This window comes from Grus americana, chromosome 14 (genome assembly GCF_028858705.1).
Source record: "Grus americana isolate bGruAme1 chromosome 14, bGruAme1.mat, whole genome shotgun sequence".
NCBI classification, from domain to species: Eukaryota; Metazoa; Chordata; class Aves; order Gruiformes; family Gruidae; genus Grus; species Grus americana.
The window spans coordinates 19,106,392-19,132,186 of NC_072865.1; the positions used below are offsets into that span (position 1 = coordinate 19,106,392).

Consider the following 25,795-nt stretch of genomic DNA (forward strand, 5'->3'; position numbering starts at 1 on the left):
CGGCTGGAGGAAGCCGAGCGGGGCGGGAGGCGCGGGGAAGGGCGGTGGGGGCGCACGGGGCGCTGCGCGGAGCCGGGGGGTGTGTGTCTGTGTGGGTGTTCTGTCGCCTTTGCCCTGTCCCTGACAGGGAACGTCACCTCCCCGCTGGCCTCGTCAGCGCTGCGGGCGGCCGAGGGCGGGAGCCCCGCGTGGTGCCTGCGGAGGCCTCGGCTCAGCGCCGAGCTCAGGGCGCTGCTCCCCACGCACCCGCGCAGCAGTGAACGCCCGGAGAAGGGCAGCAGGACCGGCCGGGGGGGAGCCGGGGGAGCGGGGAAACGGCACCCAGAGGGCCCAGCGCGGCGGAGGCTGGCTGGGGGGGGGGGGTGTCCGAGCTGCCTGGCCCTACAGCCCTGCTTGGCCTGGGGCATCCTCCTGCAGAAACTCCCCTCTGGGTCCCGCACGGGTTGGGGGCTCGCCCGTGGGCCGGGGCGTCTCTTACGAACGCGTTATTGGAGGTGCCTCGCCATGGCAGGCCCTGGCTCCCGGAGAGCATGACCGTCCGGGTGACAAACTGGGAGCTCTCTGGGCCAGCGGGGCCGTGGGGAGCCGACCCACCCCACATGTCTGAGCACGCATCCACGAGCCACATCTAAATGTAACCACTGCCTCGGTGCCCGGGTTTGCAAACCCACAACCTGCCCCGAAGATGCTGGGCAGCGCGTTGGAACCTCCCAGCTCTGCCTCCGGGACAGCCTGAAATGGGACCAGCTGGAAACGTCGTGGTGAAACGATGCTGAAGCCATTTACTTGTTTGTTTTATTAAATGAATAAGCTTCCCTGCTGCCCCCCCAAAGGTGATGCTCTCCTGGTGATGCTGAGCAGGCACCGACAGCTGGACGCTGGGGGGTTGTGGCCGCGGTGTCCCTCCAGCCCCCACGTACCTCCCTGGGACGGTCCAGCTCTGGCCTTCACCATCACGCTCCCCAGACAGCACGCACTGCCACAGCCTCCTCTCCCTCCTGCGCTGCCTCTCGGTGCCTGGCCCGGCAGCGAAGCACCACTGAAGCCCGCCGGGAGCTGGGCACAGCTGGGCACAGCTGGGCAGCACCGACACCTGAGCAGAGACTGGTCTGGGACTCAGCCTGGAGCTGGGTTTTCTATCAACTGGGGCATGCCGGGGAGATGCTGTGAATTCCTGAACTACCTAGCTGGATTTAAAAGTCCTGTTTCTCTTGTGGGGCTGAGCAAGTATCAGTTTCAACCTTTAGAGGTATTTTTCCCACGTGCATCTGGTCCCACACAGCCCTTTATAATCCTCCTTGAAACAGGAGGATTATGCCTGGCTTTAGGAGATGATCTGCTGAGATGGAAGTTTCTGTGCCCAATATGACAGGGACAGAGTACGCAGATGGGCAGGTGGACAACTTACCCCGCGCCTCCCTGGCAATCCTGCTCCTCCAGTTCAATCCAGGGACTCCAAAAAGCACCCGCTGAGCATTCCAGTTACCCCCTCCCAGCCTGACGCACCCGCTTTGCCGTGGCACTTTCTGCTCCAGCCTTCCTGACGCGACAGACGCTGCCGTCAGTTCCCCCCGCAACTCTCCCGCCGGCTGGCTGACACAGATGCTGAGCAGCGCCTGTCTCCGACAGCCGGCAACAGCTCCACGGGAATGAGGAGGGAGCCGAGAGCAGCGATGGGGGCAGAGCCGGAATTAGAGAGAACTTTTTCAATATACCGCTGCACTATTTAGAGAGGCGTTTTAAAAAGGAGCCGTGCCTTCGGAGCACACTGGCAGTCACTGGCTTGTCGAAAAGGCAGAGAGACTCCATCTCGCTTTCCTCCTGCAATCCCTGAGGAAGCCGAGCATCTCCTGCCCGTACAGGCAACACGGCAGGTCCCTGTCCCGGCCAGGCACGCTCCCCAGACACGGCTGTCCTGCGCCCGGGGAAAATGCTCTTAGGAAAGGAAAAGAAGCTGCTGCAGGCAAGTGGAAATCTCAGCCTTCTCTCCCCTATTAAAGTCAGGCAGGAGCTGTGGAATTTACTGTCCCAGTCCTGTTCGCGTTGCTGACTGCCATTGTTGTACGGCAGCCTGACTTCCAGAGCCTGCGCCTTGCACCGACCTGCTCCCACCCGCAGAGGACACGGCGAGAGGAAGCATGAGCACAAACATCGCTCTGTCGCCTTTTTTCCTCAAAGAACATGTGCAAAATATTTCTGAATTACTACCATACACAGTAATTTATTCCAGAGCTGCAGCGCTGCTGGGGCTACAAGCTTCCTGAGTACCCGGCTACGTGGAAAATGCCAGTGGGCAACGAAGCCCAGACGCCCCTTCTCCCCGTGCTGACAGGCACCTTCCCAGCAGCAGTTAACTCCTCAGCACAGGAGTCACTCCTTCTCATGAGAGAACAGCCCAGTCGCTCCATCTCCTGCCTTCCTAGCAGTTTTTCACAAGAAACCCTTCTCAGCATGCCATGTATCACCTGATTTCACTTCTCCCTGCCCCATTCCATAATTTAGCTTATACAAGAGGAGCTAAGAACAGTGCATTTAAAAAATAAAGAACATCTATGAAAGATGGCTTTAAACCGTGATGGAAAATAATTCATGCAAGAAGTAAAGGTCAACCCTGATCAATGATTCAGGACCCTAGAGGCCACAGAGGGAAATTCAGGACAGAAGTCACCTGCAATCAAGTTTTATAAAGGAGATTATTCTCAGGAGGTGCCCAGCCGAGCGCTCCCCGCCATTACCAAACCCACACATAGGACAGGAGCAGGGTTACGCTGCGAGAGAACACAGCATGTGGTTTCACGTGTAAGACACGCAGTTGCACACCTAGATGGCATCAACAGCCCCGCCACTCACAAGTCAGGCTGCTGAACACCCCAAAGTGCCGTTAGCCCCCCAGCACACCGAGCACGGCGTGCAAAGCACTGCCCTGCATCTCCTCCCATGGCCGCTCCAAGCCCCTTCCTCACCGTCCTCCACACCCAGGCCAAACCGCTTCAAGCTCCCTCTCACTCTACAGCTCGATCGCTTACTACTCTTTAAAGGTTTTTCCCTGCTCTGTCCACTCCCAGGGGCCGATTTACTCTCAGGTGGAAGCTGCTTCCAGTCTTTCTTGCTAGGGCTGCTGGAGAGAGACTTGGTCCCTTCAAGTCCCCAACTCAAAGGGAAGTTCCCAGATGAACGACTTGTAGCCTTCCCACTGAACTGCTCATCATCGGGAGGCTGTCTAGAGTGCCAGAAAAAAAGAATCCTTCTCTTCCTCCTCAATACCTGAGCTATAAAGTCTGTGTTTTCTTGCCAGGTGACGACACGCTCAGAGTAACAGGAAAAAACAAAGCCAGATAAATACGCTGTGGCAAGGAGACTGCACCTCCTTGGAAGACTCGGCTGCAACTGCTGCTCTGAGTCTGGAGCCTGTTTCAGGAGGTTGAACCCAAGCACAGAGTGCCTGAAGATGAAGTCCCATCTACCGAGATGACAGCAGGACTTCCAGGCATCTCCTGCCAGGGCAGCAGGGACACTCTCAGAAGGAAAAGACCCTCATCCGACATCAGATACCTCTTTCTTGCATGTGAACGAAGCACAAATTCCACCACTGCCGCTGGCAGTCCCACCCCAGGAGCTCTCACAGGCAGTTAACATGATAATGTTCTCCATCAAAGGCCAGGATACCAAGAACTCCATGTTGGACACTTTTCAGCTTTTATTTTAAAAAAGTCCAGAATGGATCCAATAACAGTTTTATTATCAAGGAAATTGTTTTACCATAAGCAGAGAACAGACACAGGATGGAGCAGAAGGCTCAGACAAGCAAAGTATTTTAACTTCCACATAGCCTCTGTGTAAGAAATAATGTCACAGCTAAATTTGAAGTAACCCCTCTCCTTGAGAACAAGGCTACTAACCTAGCTGCAGATCTGAATGTTCTCTAGCAATGCAACCAGCCTTCTCACGCTGTTCACGGCCCTCGGTACCCACTCGCAAGTACTCAGATCCGCAAGGAGGGTCTGTATGGGTGTTATTCTCCTCCCAGTTCCAGCAGGACTTCCATCTCCACCCTTGGATTTAGTGACATGGTTTCCAAACTTTGATCTCAGATTTAGTACACCATTGTGTCAAGTATCAGAAATAAATGATCAGGAAGTCCCCAGGTGCCTCAGTTGAATACCACGGGGCCAAACACTCAGAACTTCGTCTGGCATGAATTAACTTTCATCAAGTGACAATTTATCTAGCAGACACATCACTAAGTTTATACATTAAAGAATTTTATATATAGAATACTGCAAAAACACAGTAAGTCTGAATTCTGCCCATTGCTGCTCAGGAAGGTCCCTTCTCTCCCAAGCGTCAAGAAAATCGACCTCTTCTTCATACTCTAGTCAAGGCAAGACAGAGACTTCTTATTGCTTCTCTTCCTTCTGATCACCCGGACTTCCAGAGCCCTCTCGTTCAGAGGCCATCTGTGAAAGAGTTGGCTTATTAGTTCTAGTAACAACAAAACACTTCTCCCAGACATTTTTTTTTCCCCTAGCTAGCTGCTTAGGTTAGTTCTAGACAGAAGAAACCCTTCCCTCAGTGAAAAGGGTAATTGTCCTCTGGAGAATGGAAACAATCTTCATCTTTGCATGACTGCCACTAAGAGGGGGGAAATCATCTTCCCGTTATTCACACTTTCCCAGTGGACATAAAAGCTTACACTGCAGCACCGAACGGTTCCAGTTTGACAGCAGAAAAAGCAGCTTAGCACCACCAAGGTCACCAGGCGGAGCGTGCCACTTCCATCCTGGGGGGACTTCCCTGGACGGGTGAAGTTCACATCTCCAGGGCTGGAATGGGTGGGCCTTCCACCGGGACGGAGATCGGGAACCAAACCCTGATGGCCTTACTACTGTAATTTTAGGCAGACTGCTCAGGAAGCCTGTTATACAATCATCCTTAAAGTAAGTCCAGTCGCTATTGTACTACTTTAGGCACTACACACCTAGGAGAAAGCCCTGTCTGTGCTCTTCTTGATGGTCGTTATTAAGAGCTTCCAGCACTTTTCCATACAACACTGCAGGGGAACGTAATGGACTGCCTGGGAGGCAGGCTACCTACGGCAGGATGGCCAAGATTTCAGGCCTTCAACTCTACCCGACTTTCTGCAGCAAGCATCGCTCAGGGAGCTGCACTGAGACTCAGCGCTACCTCCGAGCGCAGGTCCTACCTAAATGTTTGGTGTCCACACTCACTCCTCCCCATCTGAGGGCTACAAAATGGAAATGACCGCAAACCTACCTTCTTGTATGCCATTTCAAAGAGTTTCAGAGAAGCTTGCTGCAGGCTTGTTGCTGCCTGCCTGATGTTTTCTCCCGTTTCAGTATCTTTACGAGCCAGAAGTTCTCTCATTTTAGCAATTTCTTCCTTCAATTTGTTGCACTGCAAATAAGTCACAAACAAACATGATGAAATCCAGCCATCTCATTCCTGTTGTTTCACCCACCACAAAGCTACTTTTTTTTTTCCACCCCACCAGAAGCCATGAAGTTAAGTCTCAAACTGAGCCATACGGTCTGCAGGGACTAGGACTGCATTCAGTTCCCAATGGGCACCTGTCCACTTCTCTAAATGTGCCACAGTTGGCATTAATCGGTCCTCTTGTTTGCAGTCTCAGCAGAGGCGCCAAGGACAGAAAGCCCTGCGGAGACTGAACAGCCCGCCAAGGATGAGAGCTGCTCTCTCTGGCACACCTCACCACCGAGTCAGTCACCCCGGGAGCCAGGGTAGAGGGAACGGAAAGCTGGTTTTCATTTATATTTAAGGCACTGTCAGAAAGCCAGCGAGTAAGGCTGTTCATCACCCTGTTTAATCCCTTTGTTGCACGTGGGAGAAGGAGCAGAGGCAAACCAAAGCAATACGGTCTCATCTCAGCCCCTGTAGCCATCTGTCAAACCCTCCACACAGTCTGGCATTTCTCCGTCAGACTGGCACGCTGCTGGAGAGGCAGGCCTGGAGAAGGGAGGTTACTGGGGGACAGCTGCACTGGCAGTGCTTGCCCAGCAGCGTTCACCATCAAAACGTGGGCAGAGCTCTCATCCAGACCCGCAGGAAGGGGAAGACAATTGACGCCTTCTGCGTCAGGCCACCGTCTCCACCCTGACCACACAGGCCTTACTGCTGAACACTGCTACGTACTTTCCCTTGGTATTCCCCAAAAGCCACTACAGGGAACAATGGCCCTTGCAAGGAACAGGGATTTAGGCTCTGTGCTCCTGTGAGAGAAAACTCCAGTGATCATAATCCCCAAGTCAGCCAATATCCATCCTAGAGAGAGGAGATAGGCTGAAAAACAGCATTTAAACTGATCAGAGGCGATTTGCCAACGAACTATATAGTCTTGTTCCCTCAAACGCCTCACAGAGGCCCTACCAGCCCTTTCACTCTACTTCGGAGAGTTGTTAACTCGAAGATTGTGCAACCTGTTTTAAACTTGGCTTTTGAAACTCATCATGCGGAAATTAAACCAAGTGGTATAAAAAGCATTCCTTTGATACTAAATATCCGCTTCACTCCAAAGACACAAGAAAAATTGGAGCTAAGTGGATACAGTAATTTTCATTTGGGTGCTGTGTTTGTACTACCGAGGCTGCTGGGACCCCACAACAGCTTTGCCTTTGTCCCTCTGCTAATACGCTGGTGGGCACTGCTCATGAGCTCTAGCTTTTGAGCAAAACTCTCCTGTCACACACGCCACAGTACAGTTCTTATCACATCACCGCAAGGCCAAATCAAGGACATAATTAATGCAGAAACCTTTCATTAACAGCTTCCCAGGCTCTTAGATCTTCAGTGAGACTGAGCAAATATCCTATTTCAAAGTGCGAGTTATTATCCAAACCATGTTCTGCTAAGTATGTCCTTAGATCCTCCCACCCCACTCATCAAGTGCAGAATCCAGAAGAGTTGATGACTGTGCCATCTTTCCACAGCACGGAAATAATACAGACCCAGCAGTGAGTTACGTGAGAATTTGAGCAAAGATATAGTGAGGAATCTTACCTCCTTTCCCGTTACGGGATTAGAAACTACCTACCTCATCTGCTGGCAGCTGATCCTTGAACTCCTCCATCTTAGACTCCGTATCATGGATGATGCCTTCGGCCATGTTTACAGCTTCCACACGTTCCTGGGCAAGAGAGCTCGTAAGGGCCTACTGCGTACATCCCTGGCAACACGTATGAGCTGTCTACGTATGAACCAGCAGCTGACATTTCTTCCTCCAAACTGCCAACTTCCGTTCTAGCTCCCACCCAGGGTCCTTCTTAATGGCAAGGTGGGAAGAAGAAATGCAAGCAGACCATTTCTAGATGCATTCCGGCAGCAGAAAGCCCGAACAGGCAGCCTATGGAAGGCAGCCCTCACGCTTTCGCACTCAGCAAATCCCACCTCCCTGAAGCAGAAGCAACATAGCACCACTGTTGGCACACTGGAAGAGCCAGCAACTGCAGAGACAGGACAGCGCTCTCTGCTCCTTGGGAAAGCAACAGAACTTTTGGAAAATATTCTTAAGCTTCTTCAGCAATAAGGGCACCAGACAACTAAAACACTGAGTTGTTTTACTCATGTCCCCTCATTACAAATGCTTGTAGCATCTCAACAGTGGAAAAACCCCCACTGTGCTAGGTGGGAAACACTAGTTCCTAACATTACTGCTGCAAAGACAACCAACGGGGGACAGAGCAGGCTCTAAGTACAGAGGGGTGGTAGTCCTGCCGAGACATAATTCAGTCCCAGTGTCAACATGAACTATTTCACCAGGAATGGTCTCTGGGACACCCAGCCCTCTCCATCTGGAAGAGCAGTTTACCTAAACAAGGGTGTGATAACGTTCTCAGGAGGTTAACCAGTGGAAAGCTGATGAAACATAGTTTTGTTTCCACACTATGTCTTCACTCTTTGTAGGATGTCAACATTTACAGCAGGATGCTGAGTCCAGCAGAGTGGTAACTCTATGTATTCACGATACTTCCATGGTGGTAAAACCATGATCAGAAAGTTGTAACGGGAGAATTTTGACAATGACAGTTATGCAGGTCAAGTAAAGAGACAGAGGAGCGTTAGGGAAGAAAGCAATCTAATCACCTTCAGCTGATAGGTCACTGGACAGAGACGAGTCCCACTTCAGGACTACAACACTTATTCAGTGACTCAAGATACAAAGACAAAGTAAGGCAACAGGAAGAAGTTTCCAGTGCAGCCTCTTCAAGTGCTAGGCCACCACCTATGCTTTATGGTGACGATGCATTTATTTAAACAGTGGGACTTTCAGAGCGAGGTCTTTAAACACTCTCCATCTAACCTACAAATGCTAATAAGCTAATGTCTTGCGGCTTTAGAGCTTTTGAGGCAAGGTGATGCTGCTTCACGTGAATTTATTACAGGCATTCTCTCCTTTAGCCCTCTTCTGATCCCTTTGCTACTGAGGGTGAGATTTACAGCACTGCCTGAACACCCGAGACACGTTTCTACAGACTAGGAGAATGCAAATCAGGTAAATTCAGTGTGCTAGTTTCAGCAATTGCTAAACATATGCTAGTGCTATATCCCAGAGTAGGCCTTCACTGTGTCTGCTTAAAAATCAATGCTCTATATTTAGTAGCATAATTCATTAGTGCTACCCTCATTAAACCAATTAGTTCCAACCATTAGTCCTACGAATATCACAAATTCAGTCACTTGACCACGGCAAGTGTCAGTCTTTTCTTGACAAAGTCAGTGAGGCTCTCAAACATCTCCTGATGGCTTCACCTGCGCTGAGGGCAAACGCTGCGCTCAGATGAATATCGCATTCAAGATGCCACACTGAGATTTTTAAGCACTATGGAAATCAACTTCCCACTTATGAAGGAAGAAGCTGAGGTGCAGCTTTGCTTGGCAGGTTCTGTAATTTAAGCTTTAAAATAAACTCGAAGTACCTCAAGCATCCCTGTACTGTTTCCACTTAAATGGAACACCACTGTGAAAACCCAGCTGCAGCAGGCCAGCTTCAAGTGACAGCCAAGATAACAGGCAGGTGGACAGAGAAGAGCATTGATGACAAAAAGCATAACTAGAGCTGCAAAGCTGTTTACTCATGACTAATAGGCAGGTGACTTTGCTTACTGCTGCCTCCACATCCCAGTAATTCTTCAGGGAGGAATTAGAACACTGGTCACACAACGCAAGTTACCCAACCCAAACCCAAGATCCAAATGCCTCTGCATACAGCTGTTTGCAACTCTGGAGTGTAAACCGAATATAAGGAAGCAAGCAGATATTCAGGTAACTGCACAAGCAAACAGCTCAAGACTACAGAGACCAGAACCTACAGCTCCTTCAAGGTGGGCACAGTTAATAGCACAGAACAGCAATAACCGGCAGGTACAATAACGATCACACTACCTTTCTTCGCCTGTCTTCCTCTGCGTATTTCTCTGCATTCTTCACCATGTTCTCAATTTCATCTTTGCTAAGGCCACCAGAAGACTGGATAACAACTGCATTAGAGAAGAAGCATTAATAAAGAATGTGCTCTCATCTTTGAAGAAAAGGAGAGTATTATTTCCCAAACCCCTCAATTGCAGCAGCCTTGCTCAGAGACTCTGCAGCTGTGAAGACCCCATGGGCAGTACAAGGACAGCCAGACTTCGAAGGAGCAGTGATGCTGCCGACAAGATGAAAGCCTGACATCTTAGATCTAAACTCCCCAGCTCTGGCAGACACTTCCTGTCCGCTGGTCTGCAAGTCACTGTGACCATTCCTCAGTTACTCCTCCTGGAAAGTGAATGTGCACACAAAGCCCTCCAACCACAGGGGCATTCTAGCAGCTTAAAACCTCAAAACTAAAATAAATAAATAAATTAAAAAAATAGCAAAAACCCAACAACAACAAATCCAAAGAGAAGGAATTGTTTTACCAGGGCACAGAGATTCCTTTCACCGTTGGAAATCAGCCCAGGCTGGTAGCAGGGTAAGACAATATTCCCCACCCAGCTCCTCACACTGCCCTTAAGTGAACATCGCGTGATTCTGTGGACAGGCTCTTAAAGATCTCCCCCCGCTTTTTTTTTCCCCTCCATTACTGCCAAAAAGTACAGTCTAGACTTAAGCTAATTTCTGCAGTAAAGCAGAATTTCATTGGGAAATAGAGGACCAACATCCAGGATATCGCAGAGTCCAAAAAAGGGTATACTAAGATCCTCATTAGAAATTAGTTTTCTACATAATATTTGTCAATGGTACAAAACCCTGAACAAACCCACACACCCTCCCTTTGGATGCAGACATGGGATAGGTAGTTCAGCTTTATAATTAGGACCACGTTTGCATACTGATGGGCAGCTAAAAAAATTCTGGTTAACTATTATCAGGAGATGGCAATTCAAAGGTAGAAGGCTCTGAATGGAGAAAAATCACATCAAAAATCTACAAGGAAATCAAAGTAACAAGCAGTGTGGTTTCGGTAACAAATTTCTGCGGACAGCCAAGCAACGTGATTAAGAACAGCATGTACCTTCAAGTTGCCAACACAGAGTTAACAGTATTTTTCTTAACTGGAGCAGGCATTTGATTGCTCAAGTGGTTGCCTCCGAGAAACAACTGAAGGGTAGTATAGAGGCTTCCCAGTTAGAGGCACAAAACAGATCTATTTTGTATCGGGGAATCTACAAATGCTTGAAATTAATTTTCTGAGCCCAGAACAGAGCTTTAGAAAATGTCAACCGTGCAGTTAATTACCCCAGAACACCGGGCCTAACATTTCACTGCACTATAGAGCAAAACATACTGACAGCTTGAAGTCCCCAAGCCTCCTGCCATTTAGAGATGTTTCCAGCCTAAATGGATGAAAATGAACAGGGTGGTTATGCAAAATACTTTAATTTCAAGACCTTTGTAATGGAGTAATTAGAAACAAAACAGGGTCTCGGCACAGGGCTGATCTGTTCAGCTGTACTTGACATGACCTGGATTCAACAGAAGTCCTCCTAATTTGATTTCTCTCTTAAAAGCTGGTGCCTTCAGGTAGGCAGTCTCAAACAGACAGCAATCTCTTCAGGTGTTAACAGAGGGCACCCCCAAAGGAACAGCATGACCAGGAGCACAGCTCAAGAACAACTTGTACAAGGTCCTGGGTTCCCTAACACCAATTTCTTTCCCTCCAGCATAACGTAGAGCAGAAATGTCACTGCTCCGAGCTCCTCAGTGACACAGGACACCCCTGGGAGCAGCAGGAGCACCGCTCCACAAATCCCTGTGAGCCCTCAGTCAGCCAACCTGTGTGCCCAACACCTCCCTGGGGACTGAGGCACAGCCACACAGAAAACCCCAGGAAACAGTTGCACTCTGCTGAAACACTGCTACAGCCATCACAGCAGGCTGCAAGACCAAGAAGGTACTGTCATACAGTGCAAAATGACTTGGGATGTGGTAAAACCTTGCCAGTGAGGACTTGTTTGACCATGGTATCAGTAGATGCTTCACCTCTGCCTAACACACAAGGAGAGAGCCTTTGGAGTCACCTAGTTACCCTCAGTGCCCAGCATGCTACAGCACCATCCCTGCTGCACACCTTTCCTCCTCATCCCCGGGCAGCGTCCCAGAGCACTTACTTTGCTGTTCGCGTCCGGTGCCTTTATCCTTGGCTGACACGTGAACGATACCGTTGGCATCGATGTCAAAAGTGACCTCAATCTGGGGCACTCCACGTGGCGCTGGAGGAATCCCAACCTGAGAACGAGAAGTGCTTAGCCATTAGCTCCCACACAGACACGAGCTCAGGGTATGGGGCTCCACTGTCAGACACGTTATCTTGGTGATCAGTCAGTTGAATCAACTATTAACTAACCCTCAGAGCCGAGTCCTTCAAATACTCATTGGCATCATGCAGTGAATTAGCAGTATCTAGATTTAACAGGACACAGATTTCTACCCAGAACGAGTGCAAAGAAACCACAAGAGGTAGCCCCAAGTTTGATTTGGAGGTGACACGGGTCCTGCTTTATTGCTGAACAAGCCACTCTTCCCCTCCAGGACATGGCAAGACATTCCATTTCCTCAGTTCTGGACGTAACTAGACTTCACTGACTACCTCTGAGGCTACCATATTAAAAGTGACAGGCAGGACAGCTTCCTTCAAAAGTAGAAAAGAAAGGCAAAGCCCTTCCTTTCTGGATGGCTCTTCCCAGCAAACACAAGTTTGGGCAAACAGTTAACAGTGCCAAACTTTGCCAACGCTGACCAAACCAATTCTGCACAGGGAGCTGGTTAGCCAGCCACACACTGCACACATGCACGCCTGGAGTACATCTGCTCTCCAGTCAGCAGGGCAGTTCACAGGCTTTCACCGAAAAACAGTACTGGGCTAGAAATGGCGTTCCCTAGGGACTGCGGCTTAACGGAGTCTGTTCCAAGTCTTGTCTTTGTAACACCAGAGAAAAGGCCCACAATGAGGTTACCTGCTGCACAGGCCTGGTGCTACAGAGCTCTTTGTGTCCAGAAGTGGAGAGGGGCCTTCTAGGTGATCAAGCCCTAAAGCTACAGTAGCCCCTGTGCCACTTAAGGCTGCTTAGAACCTCTGAGCTCCATCTTAAACGCTAGTTGCTCCCCGTCACTGTCCCAGAAACAGGCCGTGCCCTCAGAGACTGCTTTTTTACTACAAATAGGATCAGATGTCTTCTGTAAGGTGACTCCCCACCAACACTGCCTTCGGGGGTCAACTGAAATGGAGAAGGCTTTGAACTTCTCCAAGAAGGTCAAGTCTAAGGTCATGAATACTGAGTAGCCAACGTACCAATGTGAACTGGCCGAGAAGTTTGTTGTCACTAGCCATCTCTCTCTCCCCCTGGCACACTTTAATCTCCACTTGAGTCTGCCCATCAGCAGCTGTAGAGAACACCTGTGGAAAAGGGACCAAAAGTTACTGGGTGGCTAGTAAACTGCAACACACAAATGGTTGCAGTTACACACTGCCTGAACAACAAGGAAAGGAACAAGAAGAGAAGCTACTTCAAAGAGATTAAAAAAATCATTAAATGCTTGTTCCTCTGATAAAGCACCAAGGCACCAAGACTAGCATTGGCCAAGCTCGCTGGCATCTTGCGCACTTGAGCACATGAAGACTGCCAACAGCAGGCTCCATTACCAGAATGTTTCCTCCTGAAGCAGCAGGGCTCCTGCTCCAAGCCCACGCCCCAGAGAGAATAAGTGTTATCAGTAAGAGACACACTAGCGCACCCAGACAAGGCAAAGTGAAAGAAAGGACCACACCCAAGTCTACTTACAACACATGAAAAAAATAATCCCTTCCAAGGTACGCCACCCAAGAAAGGTGGTCTCAAACGGGCCGCGGTGCTCAGTTTCAGAAGGTCTCCACACAATTCTTCTTCAGAATGATGTGTTGACAGTTACATCATGGCACGCGCATTGCAATCATTACCAGGCCACAACCATCCTGGGGTACCTTGGTACACATTAACTCAACTTACCTCCCCTCTTGGGCACACTAATAATCAGCAGAGATGCTCGGTGGCTGACATTAAATCTGATTTCTACAACGCTTCTCCTTGCCAGGCAAGCAAGAGACAACACAATCTACTGGGATGCTTTGGGTAGCCTTCACTGGGTGTTTTGAGACCACCACAAAAGACCCACCCATCTAGAGCCAATTCGTACCTGACTTTTCTTAGTCGGTATAGTAGTATTCCTGTTGATGAGCTTTGTGAAAACACCTCCCAGTGTCTCGATCCCCAAGGACAGGGGAGTTACATCCAGCAGCAGCACATCAGTAACATCACCAGCTAACACGCCACCTTGAATAGCTGCACCAATGGCAACAGCTTCGTCAGGATTAACTGCTTTGCTAGGAGAACGGCCAAACAAATCCTGTACAGTCTGCTGCACCTGAATGGAGAGAAAGCACAGCTCGTATGCAGAGGGAACCATTACTGCCCAGTGCTCTGGCCACAAGACCATCCCAGCCTCGGCTAAAGGTCTGTAGCTTTATGCTCTTGCTGCCATGCAACCCTGTGCCATGATACAAATACTAAGCTTCAGGCTTGGCTCTGCTCCCTAATTCCCCATCTTCCACACACCCTGTTAAACACACTCATTTCAGTCCAAACTACTCCTCTGAAGGCTTTCTTGCGATTAAGCTTGCCAGCTGCAAGTCAACCCACATCGGTCCTTTCACACAGCCCAGCCATATTCGGAAGGGATCACTCCACGCTTATCAAGCGGGAGGCAAGGACTGCTCCCTGGGACCTTGTACAAGTCAACACTGGGCAGAACACAGCTGCCAAGGACAGTACAGCTGCGGAGGCAGAGCGCAGGGAAGGTAAAAAAACCCTCCAGAGCAGAAGGACAGTTCATCTTGTTTGTGTGTAATAAAGGGGGAAAAAAACAGCATGAAGGACAGTATTTTCAAACTGTTTAGGGCTGTTTCACCAGCGAAGTAGATGTGCTATGTCAGCAGACAGTCTGAGCTGCGTTACTAGCTTTTCACTGCTCTGCCCTTTCGGAAAGATGTGCTCACGATTGCAACAGATTTATTGCTGAAGTACCCAGATGGGAATGCAATAAGGTGTCTGCACCAGAGCACGGCTCAGTAGTCCACTCCTCCGCCTTGCAAGAGAAGAGTGTGGGAATTCATTCCCGCTCACAGTTTCCCTCCTCCCTGAGTACACTTGTTAGGCACGCATCGGCACAGGTCAGTGCAGTGTGCCTGGAAAACTGCTGTAAGCAAATGTCCTACTCCTCTGCATTTAAGCCAAGAGACATCTGCCAGGAGCGTTCATCACAGAGGAAGACACTTTATGTACAAGCATATAATTAAATGCAAGTCTTTCCCTCTGGAGGCATGTTTTACAGCACAAAAGAAACATGACTTCTAACCATCCACTGTACGTTTCCTGGAGCACTGGCCGCGTGAGCGCTCCGAGGAAGGCATGTTCCCTCTTAGCAGGGCAAAATGAACTCAACAACGTACACGAGAGAAGGCTCTGTGCAATGTGCAACATACAGGCACGGATCTTGGAGCCAGAGCTGTAACTAGAGGCACTCAGGCAAGCATTACGTTAAGCTCAAAGCCACAGATGCTGGGGGTTATAAACAGGGCATAGAAAAGTAAAAATAAATATTGATTTATTTTTTTTACTATTAAGAACTGCCTCCCACCCTCTAAAGGATATATGATGTTTCAGGAAGAGCTTCCCCACTTCTAGAAGTGGTTTTCATCACTTTATACATAGCTAACCACACTATTTTTCCTTTATCCAGCTGGAGCAGCAGGGACTTTGGGAAGGTATAGCACAGTTACTCCACTTGAGCTTTGGCCAGAGCAGCAGCTTCTGTTTATCCTGTTGCTCTGGTTCCCCTGCCTGGGTGACCTTCTGCGCACACTAGTATCACCTTCAGCCACCAGGCTCATTTAACACTCAGGGAAGGAAAAAAACCCACCAGTGAACACCACATCGATCTCAAGCAGGACCATGCCCGCACCTACTGTCCTCAAAATGACCTGCAAATCCCAAATCTTACCAGCAAACAAATAGTCCAAGCCTGACTGATCCCTATGGAATGAGATTTTCATGATTTTGGTAGAAAAGGACAGGCCGTACCCTTGAAGAGAGCAGCGTACATACATGTTCAGCTCTGACTTCAGGGGAGCTAAGAGGCAGTCTGCATTCCTACGAACAAGAATAGTAAATCACCAGCAGACAGCACCTTATCTGCAAGACTGTGCATGTCAGCAGCACAGGCTTCAAAGTTACCTGTTGGTGCTTATCACCACAGAACACAAGGGCCAGGTATTAGGTAACGAGCATTTGGAACAGCCAGTTAAATATGCCTGACACCACCCAGCCTCACAGAGGTAGCCAAATGCACACAGCCAGCAGGTAACGGAGCTTGTGCGGTTTCTTCACAGCTAGCTATGAACTGCTCTACACAGGGGGAAGAAATCCACTGGAAGGCAAAGATTGCTGACAGGTTGTTGTCACTGAAGCGTACTTCTGTCACACACTGAAGTCCATAACAAGAGAAAATGCCCTGTGTATCTGAACAATGCTGCTTATGTTTGGTCTGCATCAGAAAGTGAAGTTGAATTTTCAACTCCTGATACCTCCCACTTGTTTTTGTAAGTGCAACTCTGCTACAGCCCCCAGATCCAAGCTGAGCTAATTAAACAGGATGAGAGAGTCCCCTGCCACTGTTTTCACGTGACTACTTAACATGTCTGCTCTGCTCCTAGAGCTCTGAAGTTACCAGATTCCCCACTTTTCTGTTACAGATCACCCTTAACAGTAAGCACTGGCTAGCTGTGCCAGCTTTGACCATAATGGAGACATATCTCATACCTTTGGCATTCTGGTCATGCCACCAACGAGGATGACTTCACCAATGTCGCTCTTGCTGACTTCAGCATCCTGCATGGCTTTCTGGCATGGAGCTACTGTCCTTTTGATCAGATCGGCTACAATGCCCTCAAACTGCGAGCGAGTCAGCTTCATGTTCAAATGCTTTGGTCCAGAGGCATCCATAGTAAGGTATGGCAAGTTAATATCAGTCTGCAGCACAGAAACAGATACGGAGTGAAAATCGGGAATGGAAAATAAGTCAGCTACGTACAGGTTTTAGATCAAGTTACAGGTTCCGTTCTGCCTGTACTGAAACATCTACGTGCCTGTTCTGCAGCCCAGTCTCTAAGTGGCAGCAGGCATACTTTTATGTTGGACATTTCAGACAAAAGAGAGGAAAATTATGTTGTAACACATCTCATGGTTACAACTGTTAAGTTCCAGTTTTAATACTGTGTTATTTTGAGGTCTTCTATTGTTAAGAAAAACAATTTCATTTCTATCATAGTCAGGAGGCAAGAGCTGAGACATTAGAAGCAACAACCTTAATCCTCTTCCTTTAGCACAATGCAGAAGCAAGCCCATCTTCAGAGTTCTGAAAGATTTTGTCAATTAACATTTCATATAAGGTAAGCTACTTGAGGGAAATAACTGTTTTCTAAATGCAAACAACTCATGTTCGACAGCCAGTCCGTTGCCATTTAACACAAAGTTCATCAGTGCCAGGGACCATAATCCCCACTTTTTGTGGCTATTTGTGAATGACCTTACAAATTCACATGTTGGATTTTTAAAGCAAATCTTATACTGAAACCTTCTTGCTCAAGTGCTGAGTCATGCTGACATCAAAAGATACTACAAATCAAAGCAATTAAAAACATTAATGCTTTAAGGTCTAGAGATTAAGTTTACACAACAAGAACTAAAACCATGTTACTAACTAGAGGTGTGCATTTGCTTTATAAATAGCATGCTCAAAAACATTAGGGCAAGATAGGGCCAAAAGCAAGTTGGTTTTGCTTTCACTGCTAAAGAGTTAAGGAATTCAGTTTTTCCTGGTATGAAGGGACTGTATTTGCCAACTCTTGAGCTAGTAAAACAGAGCCTGCTATGTCTCTGGCAGAACTATGCATCCATTGTGACCGGCCTAAACGCCTTCCTACGAGCTCCCTGCTGGCCAACAAAAAGACCACCATCAAAAAAAAAAGTTTATTCAGAACCTAGAAATTGGCAGAGTCCCCATTTCAATTACTATATAATTGACCTTAATTTCACTCAGGCAAGACTATTACACCCCCAACTTGCTGCTTCTCCAGCTCCTTATTCAGTGGTGAATAAAGGACATGCTTGAATGCATTAATATACAAAGCAGGTGAAAAAAAACAATAGGGGATATACGTTGCCCATTGTCTAGACAACTCTTCTACAGGCAAATAAGCAAAGATTCCTTATAGAAATTATTTCTTGTTATTAGCCAAATTAGCTGTTTTGGTGGAATGAGTAGCACCAAGGTTTTGGAACTGCCTGCACAAAGCCACAAGTGCTTCCAGTAACCCAGCAGTACCAGCTGCAGCTAAATTCCCTGATGCCCATCATACTTCTGAAATACATAATCAGTTGGGAACAAGGTCACATTCCCTGCAAGATGAGAAAACACGGTGCCAGAAGAAAGGCAAACCCCAGCACTCGCTAACATTCTTGGCTTCTGACAACTAACTGTGCTCCTAAACAGCCTCCCATGCTAAAGGACTTTAACAAAGTGATGTCGTTTGGTTACACAGAAGCTTGTTCTGCCACCAAAAGAAAAAAGCCAGCAATTTCAAAGAGTTTTGTAAACAAAAATAACTCAAAACTCATTTTACGGACTGCTTTGAACCCAGCCACCTACCTGCACAGATGACGAAAGCTCACACTTTGCCTTCTCCGACGCTTCTCTCACCCTCTGAAGGGCCATGTTGTCTTTAGTCAGGTCAACACCCGTCTAAGCGACAAACAATATGGGTTAACAGACTCTCAGCTTTTGCACAGGAGTCACGGAGAGCTTCTCCTCATCCTGGTTGACCTTCCTATTGCTCTTGACTGTAAAGCTGTTTGTAAAAACACAGCCCGCTATGTGTGCTTCTGCTGATCTCTCTCATTTCTGGCAAATGTATTTGGCATTTCAAAAAAATCCGCTAGCCCTCTCTGCTCTGGAGGTGATTCTACAGTAAGTTACAGATTGGAGCTTGGAAAAACTGTTGTATCACAGAATATAAAGGGAAGACTGGAATGGCAAAGGAGTTGGAATTACATTGCAGTTTCCTACAGCCAATTCTGTATGGTATGCATTTGTGCTGACACATTCAACTGGACCACAGATTTTTATTATTAAAAGTAAGCAGACTATGTATAGGATAGTCCTGCTACACTAGAGGAAAAAAGGCAGAAGTCCTGCTATTCTATGTCTTCCAGGAGAGGAATATTCCACCTCAAGAAAACAAGTGTAAGAACTGGAAGTTAGGCAAACAGGTGTCTAATACTCTTAAATTTCAACTGTGCCATAGATTACAAACCAAGTCCTAATCATTTAAGAAAATTCCCATTCTTCTATACAAGTTAAGCGAGGCTGAAAAAACGGCATAACACAAGACCAAATTCTGATGCGACACCTTACCTCTCTCTTGAACTCTTTAACAATATACTGTAGCAAAGCCTGGTCAAAATCTTCTCCACCTAAGAAAGTGTCACCATTGGTGGACTTCACCTCAAAGACTCCCTTCTGGATTTCCAAAATCGAAATATCGAAAGTGCCACCACCCAAATCGTAGACTGCAATACTACAAGAACAGATGCAGAAAAACATTACTTTCTAGACAAAGTTGTGTGGCTCAAAAATCACTCTCCTCAGGAGATGAAGTGCGCAGAATTCATGTTGCTGTCCACAAAAGTTAAAAGCCTCTTTAAAGACAGCAGTAAAGAAATTACACAGCGTACACATTCTTTGAGCACTCTTGAATCCATGTGGAAGTCTTCTCTGAAAGATGTGCTGCACGATGATTAACCTTGCCCGTTATTTCAGAGATGGCACTTCCTCCTTCTTCATAAAAAATCCCACTCACATCCAGTGACAAGGCCAGGGACACCAGAACCATTATAAAACATGTTTTGAAAAACACGAGCACTATAATCTACATCAGAAATACAAAATCTTTAACAAACCCCCTGCATTTATGTAACCACCCTTGACAGTGACAGAAGGCTGAATGCAGTCAGGGAAGATGCAAGCTGTGGATAGCGGGCACCAAACCTCAGCATACCTTCCGTGCCACACTTCAGCACCAATGGCAACAGCCTCTCACTCACCCAGCTGTCCTTAGTCACACCTATCACTGCTACCAGGAGGTAAGCTAATTAAATTGACAGCCAGCTTTGATAATTAAGTGGTAGCTGCAAGTTATGAAGTTTTCTTTAACAAGCATGGTTGGCACAGAACAGAGGTGACATTACACAGTGCTGACTTACAGCTGTGAGCCTACTTTGGCTGAACCAATGACTTTAAAAAACAGAAAGCAGAAGAGGCATTTACAAAGCAAATTACAGCGTGCTTATGTAAGAGAGGGTAGGTGTTACGAACAGGCACTTACACTTTGTCTTCAGACTTGTCCAGACCATAGGCAAGTGCAGCTGCTGTTGGTTCATTAATCACCCTCAAAACATTCAAGCCAGCGATCTGCCCGGCATCTTTTGTAGCCTGAGGAAAAAGAGGAAGAGTGCTGACTACCGAGAGGAACTACATGCAATTTATAAGCCCAAAAATCTTACAGCTTGGTGAATACCTGTCTCTGAGAATCATTGAAGTAAGCAGGGACTGTGATCACAGCATTCTTTGCTGAATGTCCCAGGTAATTTTCTGGGGGGAAAAAAGGAGACAAAACAGAAAGTTATCCTTATAAACTAAGAATACCACCAACTTGTTATTATGTAGTTTGAAATAATTTTCCTAAGCTAAGCCCAGAAGACAGGCTCGCTGCCCAAGAACTTGCTGCTTTCTGGGAAGACACAGAGGGAACTGTGCACCTCTGCAATTCGATCAGTGACTGGATGCCACTAGTGAGTAAGAATTCATCCGAGAGCTTAACTTGTCTTTTTAGTGTGCAAGACTGAAGCTATTTTCCATTTCTTTGGAGTGTTCAACATGTGAAGCTCTTAAGTGTTACTTATTTTCATCCTATTTAAAGAGTCCGCTGCCAGTAACGGTTACAAATAATGTCCATATACTAACTTTATAAGCATATGAGACAGCAAGTCAGGAAAAATATGTATTACAGCCTAATTTATGGTCACAAACTTATCTTAAAAAAAAAGAGAACGATGTCATCAAATGCAGATTCAGATGTACTAAAAAATAAGAATGCACGTGATGCGGTAAGAATGCACAGGGAGGATTTATGCCTATGCATTAGCCCTGCACAGACCTTACACACTGCATTATTCTGTGTTGCTTGCAAAGCCAAATTATTCCATAGTTGAATTCATGTAGCATCCAGGCCAAAAGCCTCCAGACCTACGGGAAGTAGACCCCTGCTTAAGGCAGAGGAACACCATCCTCAGAGTAAGTCAGATCTATCACATCTAAGATGCTCACACACCACATACTCATATTTTACTCTTGGGTGGAGCTTTAACAAGTTTCCAGGACCTAACACTGGAAAAAAAATAATCTTTGGATGAAGCTCGAGTAACAACCTTTAGTCCAGCCCTCCTAACACTTATCACTGGGTGCACGATGCTTACCAAAAAAGGCTGCAGAAGGCAGCTACTGTTATCTCTATGTATTACACTCAGTTTCCCCAGAAACCACATTGGGAATTGAACAAGAGGAAAAAAAAAATTCTCCACACCAATGGATATTTTCCCCTAGTGAAGATTTAAAGTTACCACTGGCTAAACAGCTATTCATTCAGCCCAAAAATTGGGTGCCTCAAACACTCCCTTTCTTGCTATGTACCTAGCAGGTGGGTAAGAACAAAGCCACTCAACGCCCTGGCTGCCACAGCCCATGCTCGGCTGCAGCCACGGAGGCACAAGGACTGCAGCTTACAAGGAGAAGGAGCTCCCCCTTCTGAGTAAGCGTGTGTTCAATTCAAGAATTGACTCAATCAGTCTTCAATTTTGGTAAGAGTGTGTTTTAAGTAAAGCACTAATATCTTGCTAAAGATCCAAGATTGAGGTAGACACTGATCTTCCTCGAGGCTTTGTAACAGCCCAGCTATACCTGGATTCCCATACCCAAAAAGTACCTTTGTGGCTGCAGCACTTCCAATTACCATGGCCCAGCACCAAGGTCACACTCGTGCACACAGACAGCAAAGACCAAACCATACCAACCTGCAGTTTCCTTCATCTTCATCAGTACAAAGGCACCGATCTGGCTGGGAGAATAGAGTTTCCCATGAGCCTCTACCCAGGCGTCACCATTGGAGGCACGGACGATTTTAAATGGAACATTCTTACTAAAAAAACAGAAGAATCCCACACTCAATTTCTGTATCTGCATGCAGCACAAACCCCCTACAAATAGTATCAGTAGATGAACACGTACAAGTTCTAGACAAAGAATACCGAACTTGCTAAGAGCAGCCTCAGATCCAGGGAGCCCCAGAAGCACCAATACACTACTACTGCTTTTAATCAGCTACATCGTTTAATCACAAGCCTTAGGTACGATCATATGGCTTTGATTATAAACACCCCCAAGAAAGAGAAAAGACTTCACTGGCAGATGCTGACCATTCCGCACAGCATCCGCAAGGCTTTTTCCTTCTCTGAAAGCCTTTGCATGATCAGCTGCTAACGTAGCAAAATACAGCTTGGCCCTCAGCAATAAAACTTTAAGACCTGAGCACATAACTACTTCACCCAAAAGAGGATTATATTTTAAAACATAACACGTCATGTTACACAGCATTGTATTTTATGCACTCCTGCTGGTGGTGGAATTGCTCTCCACCCTCGCTTACATATCCTTCTTCACTTCAGAGTCATCAAAGCGCCGCCCGATGAGACGCTTGGTAGCGTAGAAGGTGTTGTGTGGGTTAGTTACCGCCTGCCGCTTCGCCGGCATTCCAACCAAGCGTTCGCCATCGGCCGTAAATGCAACAACTGAAGGTGTTGTCCTGGCTCCTTCGGAGTTTTCCAGCACCTATGTAAAAAAAAACGTAACAGGGTGCCATCAAAAACCATTGCCTCCAAGAACACCAGTGTGGACATTCAACTTCTTGTAACGCTACTGGTATTAATTTTTTACTTACTTTCGCTTGTTTTCCTTCCATAACTGCCACGCAGGAGTTCGTTGTACCCAAATCAATTCCAATAACGGCACCTTTAATTGCTTCTGAGCTGTAAAGTGTATTATGGGAAAAATAAAATTACTACTAAAGGAAAAAAGTAACTAGATAGCAAAAAAGCTTTCCATCCTGAAGACAGGACAACGTGATTTTTTTCACCAGATGGGGAAGTGAATACACCTGACCTAAGGTGTTCCCTGTCTCTTACACAGGAATTTAACCTCCTGCCTCTGTATTCAGTCAGATCACTTATAGCTAAACCTCCACTTGTTTATTTACAAAACACTATTCTTCACCAGAATAACCTGTACCACATATTATCCACGTCCCTGAAGACTTTGACATAAAACAAAGTTGTAACTAATTCTGTCTCTACACTCATGAAGTCTCCCAGACCTGCTTTGGGTTATTTTTGATGTTCAGACATGTTTGAAAACATCCACCTGGAGTTAAAATGCTAATAATAAACTGTATCAGTTTATTTACCACTGCTTAGCACAAAGAGAAGACTACACCAAGACAACAAATTACTAAACCCATACGCAGAGTTCTCTGAGCCAGAGATAACCATCTTTTTGATCCTGAGGGGCAACAAACTAATTTCTGAAAAATGGAAGTGGTTCTTACATGAGAGAAATCTGAACCTCTTCCTTCTTTCTAGGAAGTCTCCATTACTCTCTTCAAGGCTATAGAGAACTCCTGAATCATATTTTTGCCTTGTAAACATCCGGGGATGAAGAAAGCATACTGAAGGCAGAGCAGGGCTGTGTTTATTACCAGGCTATCACCTTCTCACTCCCCAAGACGCTAAGTCACTCTAACTCCAGGTCAGGTAACACAAAGAAGCAATCTTGGAAGTGTGGGACCACTGGGCTTCTCTGTACTAACCAGAAATGAGCAGTTTTCCCAACACAAACGGATTTCCCATTCTGCGTCCTGCATCAGCACCAGCCACAAAACATCTGATTAAGTTACACAACTAACTGCTACTCTGTTGCCATTATGTTGCAACAAGGAGAACAAGTGATTCAAATGCCAGAGCTGTTTGAAATAACCTTTATCTGTAGCAAAATGGAGCCACCCATCGCTCTTGTTTTATACAGGCATAAAACAATCTGTTCCACCCATTTTTTAGTTTTTTTAATCAAATCTAAACAATCCACATTTTGCAGATGCTGCTGATGGTGAGAGAATGGGGGAAGAACAATTCTTAAAGTTTCCTTGGAAAAAAACCCCAAAACAAGTAGAGATGAAGACACAGCCTTAGAAAAGTGACACTCATAGGCACTACTTTTATCTTGCTGGTTTTGCTCTGTTACATCATCTCCAACTCCAACAATTAGTTCTGGTATCAGGAAGAGAGGAAATGTAAGTATCAAACAGCCAAATATGAAAAAACCCAAGGAAATACTTACGCATATTTTCTGCTGGATGCTGCTCTGAGAACATTTTGACTGAGGCCATTCCAGAATGTCTATGAAATAACAACAGTGTAATGAAAATTTAGTTTTAAACATAAAGTGATCTTCAAGCCAAGACTTTCAAAGGCAGACAACTTCTGAAGCAACACAGTCCTACTACCACATGGTATTTTTAAAATCTTAAGCGCAAACTAAGGAAAAATTTGGGAAAGACTCAGATTGCCGTAGAAAACCAATTTCCACGCTTGTTTGTGTGGCATAACACTGATCTGTATTACCAGAACTGAGCTATTTTAGCCTACAAATATGCTACCAGGCAAAAGACATTTCAGTAAATTAACTCTGAACCTTCAGCTTTGAATGAACAGCAGCAGATAAACATTAACCCCGTTTCTCAAAGCTTTATGCGTGGTCAGCAGCAAATGATCTATTATGGCCCTTGAGGAATCTGCAGTTGAGATTTTGCAGCAACTCTGAGTTTTTTTGCCGTGGCACGTGCAAATCGCTATCTTGGAGAACTCTGAAAACATCATCCCTTTTTCTGTTTTGAGAATACGTTTCTAAAAAAAAAAACCCAAAACCAAAACCTAAACCTTAACGCAAACAGGGCCGCATCGAGACACGAGTATTTTGGTAATTTTTCAAGGCACTCGGCCTAGCCGCACTGCGTGAGCTCAGAGCGGGCCAGCACCGCGTCAGCCACGGAGCCCCGCGGTCCTGCCCCCCGCGGTGCCTCTCCCGCCTCGACCCCCGCCATCGCTGTCACGCGGGGGATGGGGGGGTGCGGGGAACTGAGCGCTGAGCCTGAGGACAGGCCCGGGCACGCACCATTCCCCCCTCACCCGCCGGCTGCTGCTGCTACCCCCCGCGCCGCCATTACCGCTTTTCCTCAATAAAATCTCGTCAGCGCTTCAGCCAACCCAACGGGCCTCCGGCACGGGCACGGCCCCGCCGCGGCCGGGACTCGCACGCTGACAGCGGCCCCCACACACGCCCTTCTCGCCCCCCCAATGCCGCCACAGCCCCTCCGCTGCCCCCGGGCCTCCCCCATCCCTCTCAGGCCTCCCCCCGTCCCCTCAGCGCCGCCACAGTCCCCCCTCGCGCACCTGCGCCAGCCCGGGAGGCGCGGGGGCGGGAGCGGCGCGCGGTAGGAGCAGCGGGAGGCGCGCGGCGGCGCGGGAAGCGCTGAGCATGGCGGGGCAGCGGCGGACCGGGCCGGCGGAGGGGGACGAGGGTACGCGCGGTGCCGCGGCTGTTCTGGAAACCTCCACCCACGTGGGCCTCGGCGGGGGGGGGGGAGTAGGTGGTGAGATGGCGTCGCAGGACCCCCGGCGCGGGTTGTCTCTATGATCGCCTGATCCTTTTGCCCGCTTTCGGCGCTCCGCTCGGACACCAATACCCGCGGCTCGGCTGCGCGTTGCCTTACGAAGACCGTGAGAGAGTTTGCTACCTCGGCCGACGCGGATCGGGGCGAGACGGTAGCCCCCGAAGGGGCCCGGCGCCCACCGGCACGGTTAGGGACAACCCGGGTCCTTAGGACGGCCGCGCACTCAAGGTCGGACAGGATAAAGCGCAGGGCGATTGCAGCGGCCTTGCGTCAGGGTGAGCGCTGCGCATGCGCCGCGCTCTCTCTGTCTCTCTGCGCCTCCCTCTGGCGGGACGCCGCATGCGCGGTTGCCCC

The 25,795-nt window shown here is 47.7% G+C and overlaps 1 protein-coding gene and 1 non-coding gene across 2 annotated transcripts; both read right to left on the minus strand.

The window, feature by feature from the left end:
• Positions 1–3,673: 3,673 nt before the first annotated feature.
• Positions 3,674–25,443, minus strand: HSPA9 (heat shock protein family A (Hsp70) member 9). The gene is made up of 17 exons (XM_054841467.1): positions 25,221–25,443; positions 24,109–24,167; positions 22,658–22,745; positions 22,367–22,548; positions 21,735–21,859; positions 20,183–20,256; positions 19,991–20,097; positions 19,021–19,183; positions 18,256–18,348; positions 16,368–16,577; positions 13,687–13,914; positions 12,806–12,910; positions 11,625–11,742; positions 9,418–9,512; positions 7,070–7,162; positions 5,275–5,415; positions 3,674–4,457 (listed from the first exon to the last, which is right to left on the minus strand). Exons 1-17 carry the CDS (start codon positions 25,305–25,307, stop codon positions 4,398–4,400), a joined length of 2,028 nt encoding a protein of 675 aa, XP_054697442.1. The 5' UTR covers positions 25,308–25,443; the 3' UTR covers positions 3,674–4,397.
• LOC129213026 (small nucleolar RNA SNORD63) lies at positions 13,362–13,432 on the minus strand. The gene has a single exon (XR_008579340.1). It is a non-coding gene; the product is annotated as a small nucleolar RNA SNORD63 (small nucleolar RNA).
• Positions 25,444–25,795: the final 352 nt, after the last annotated feature.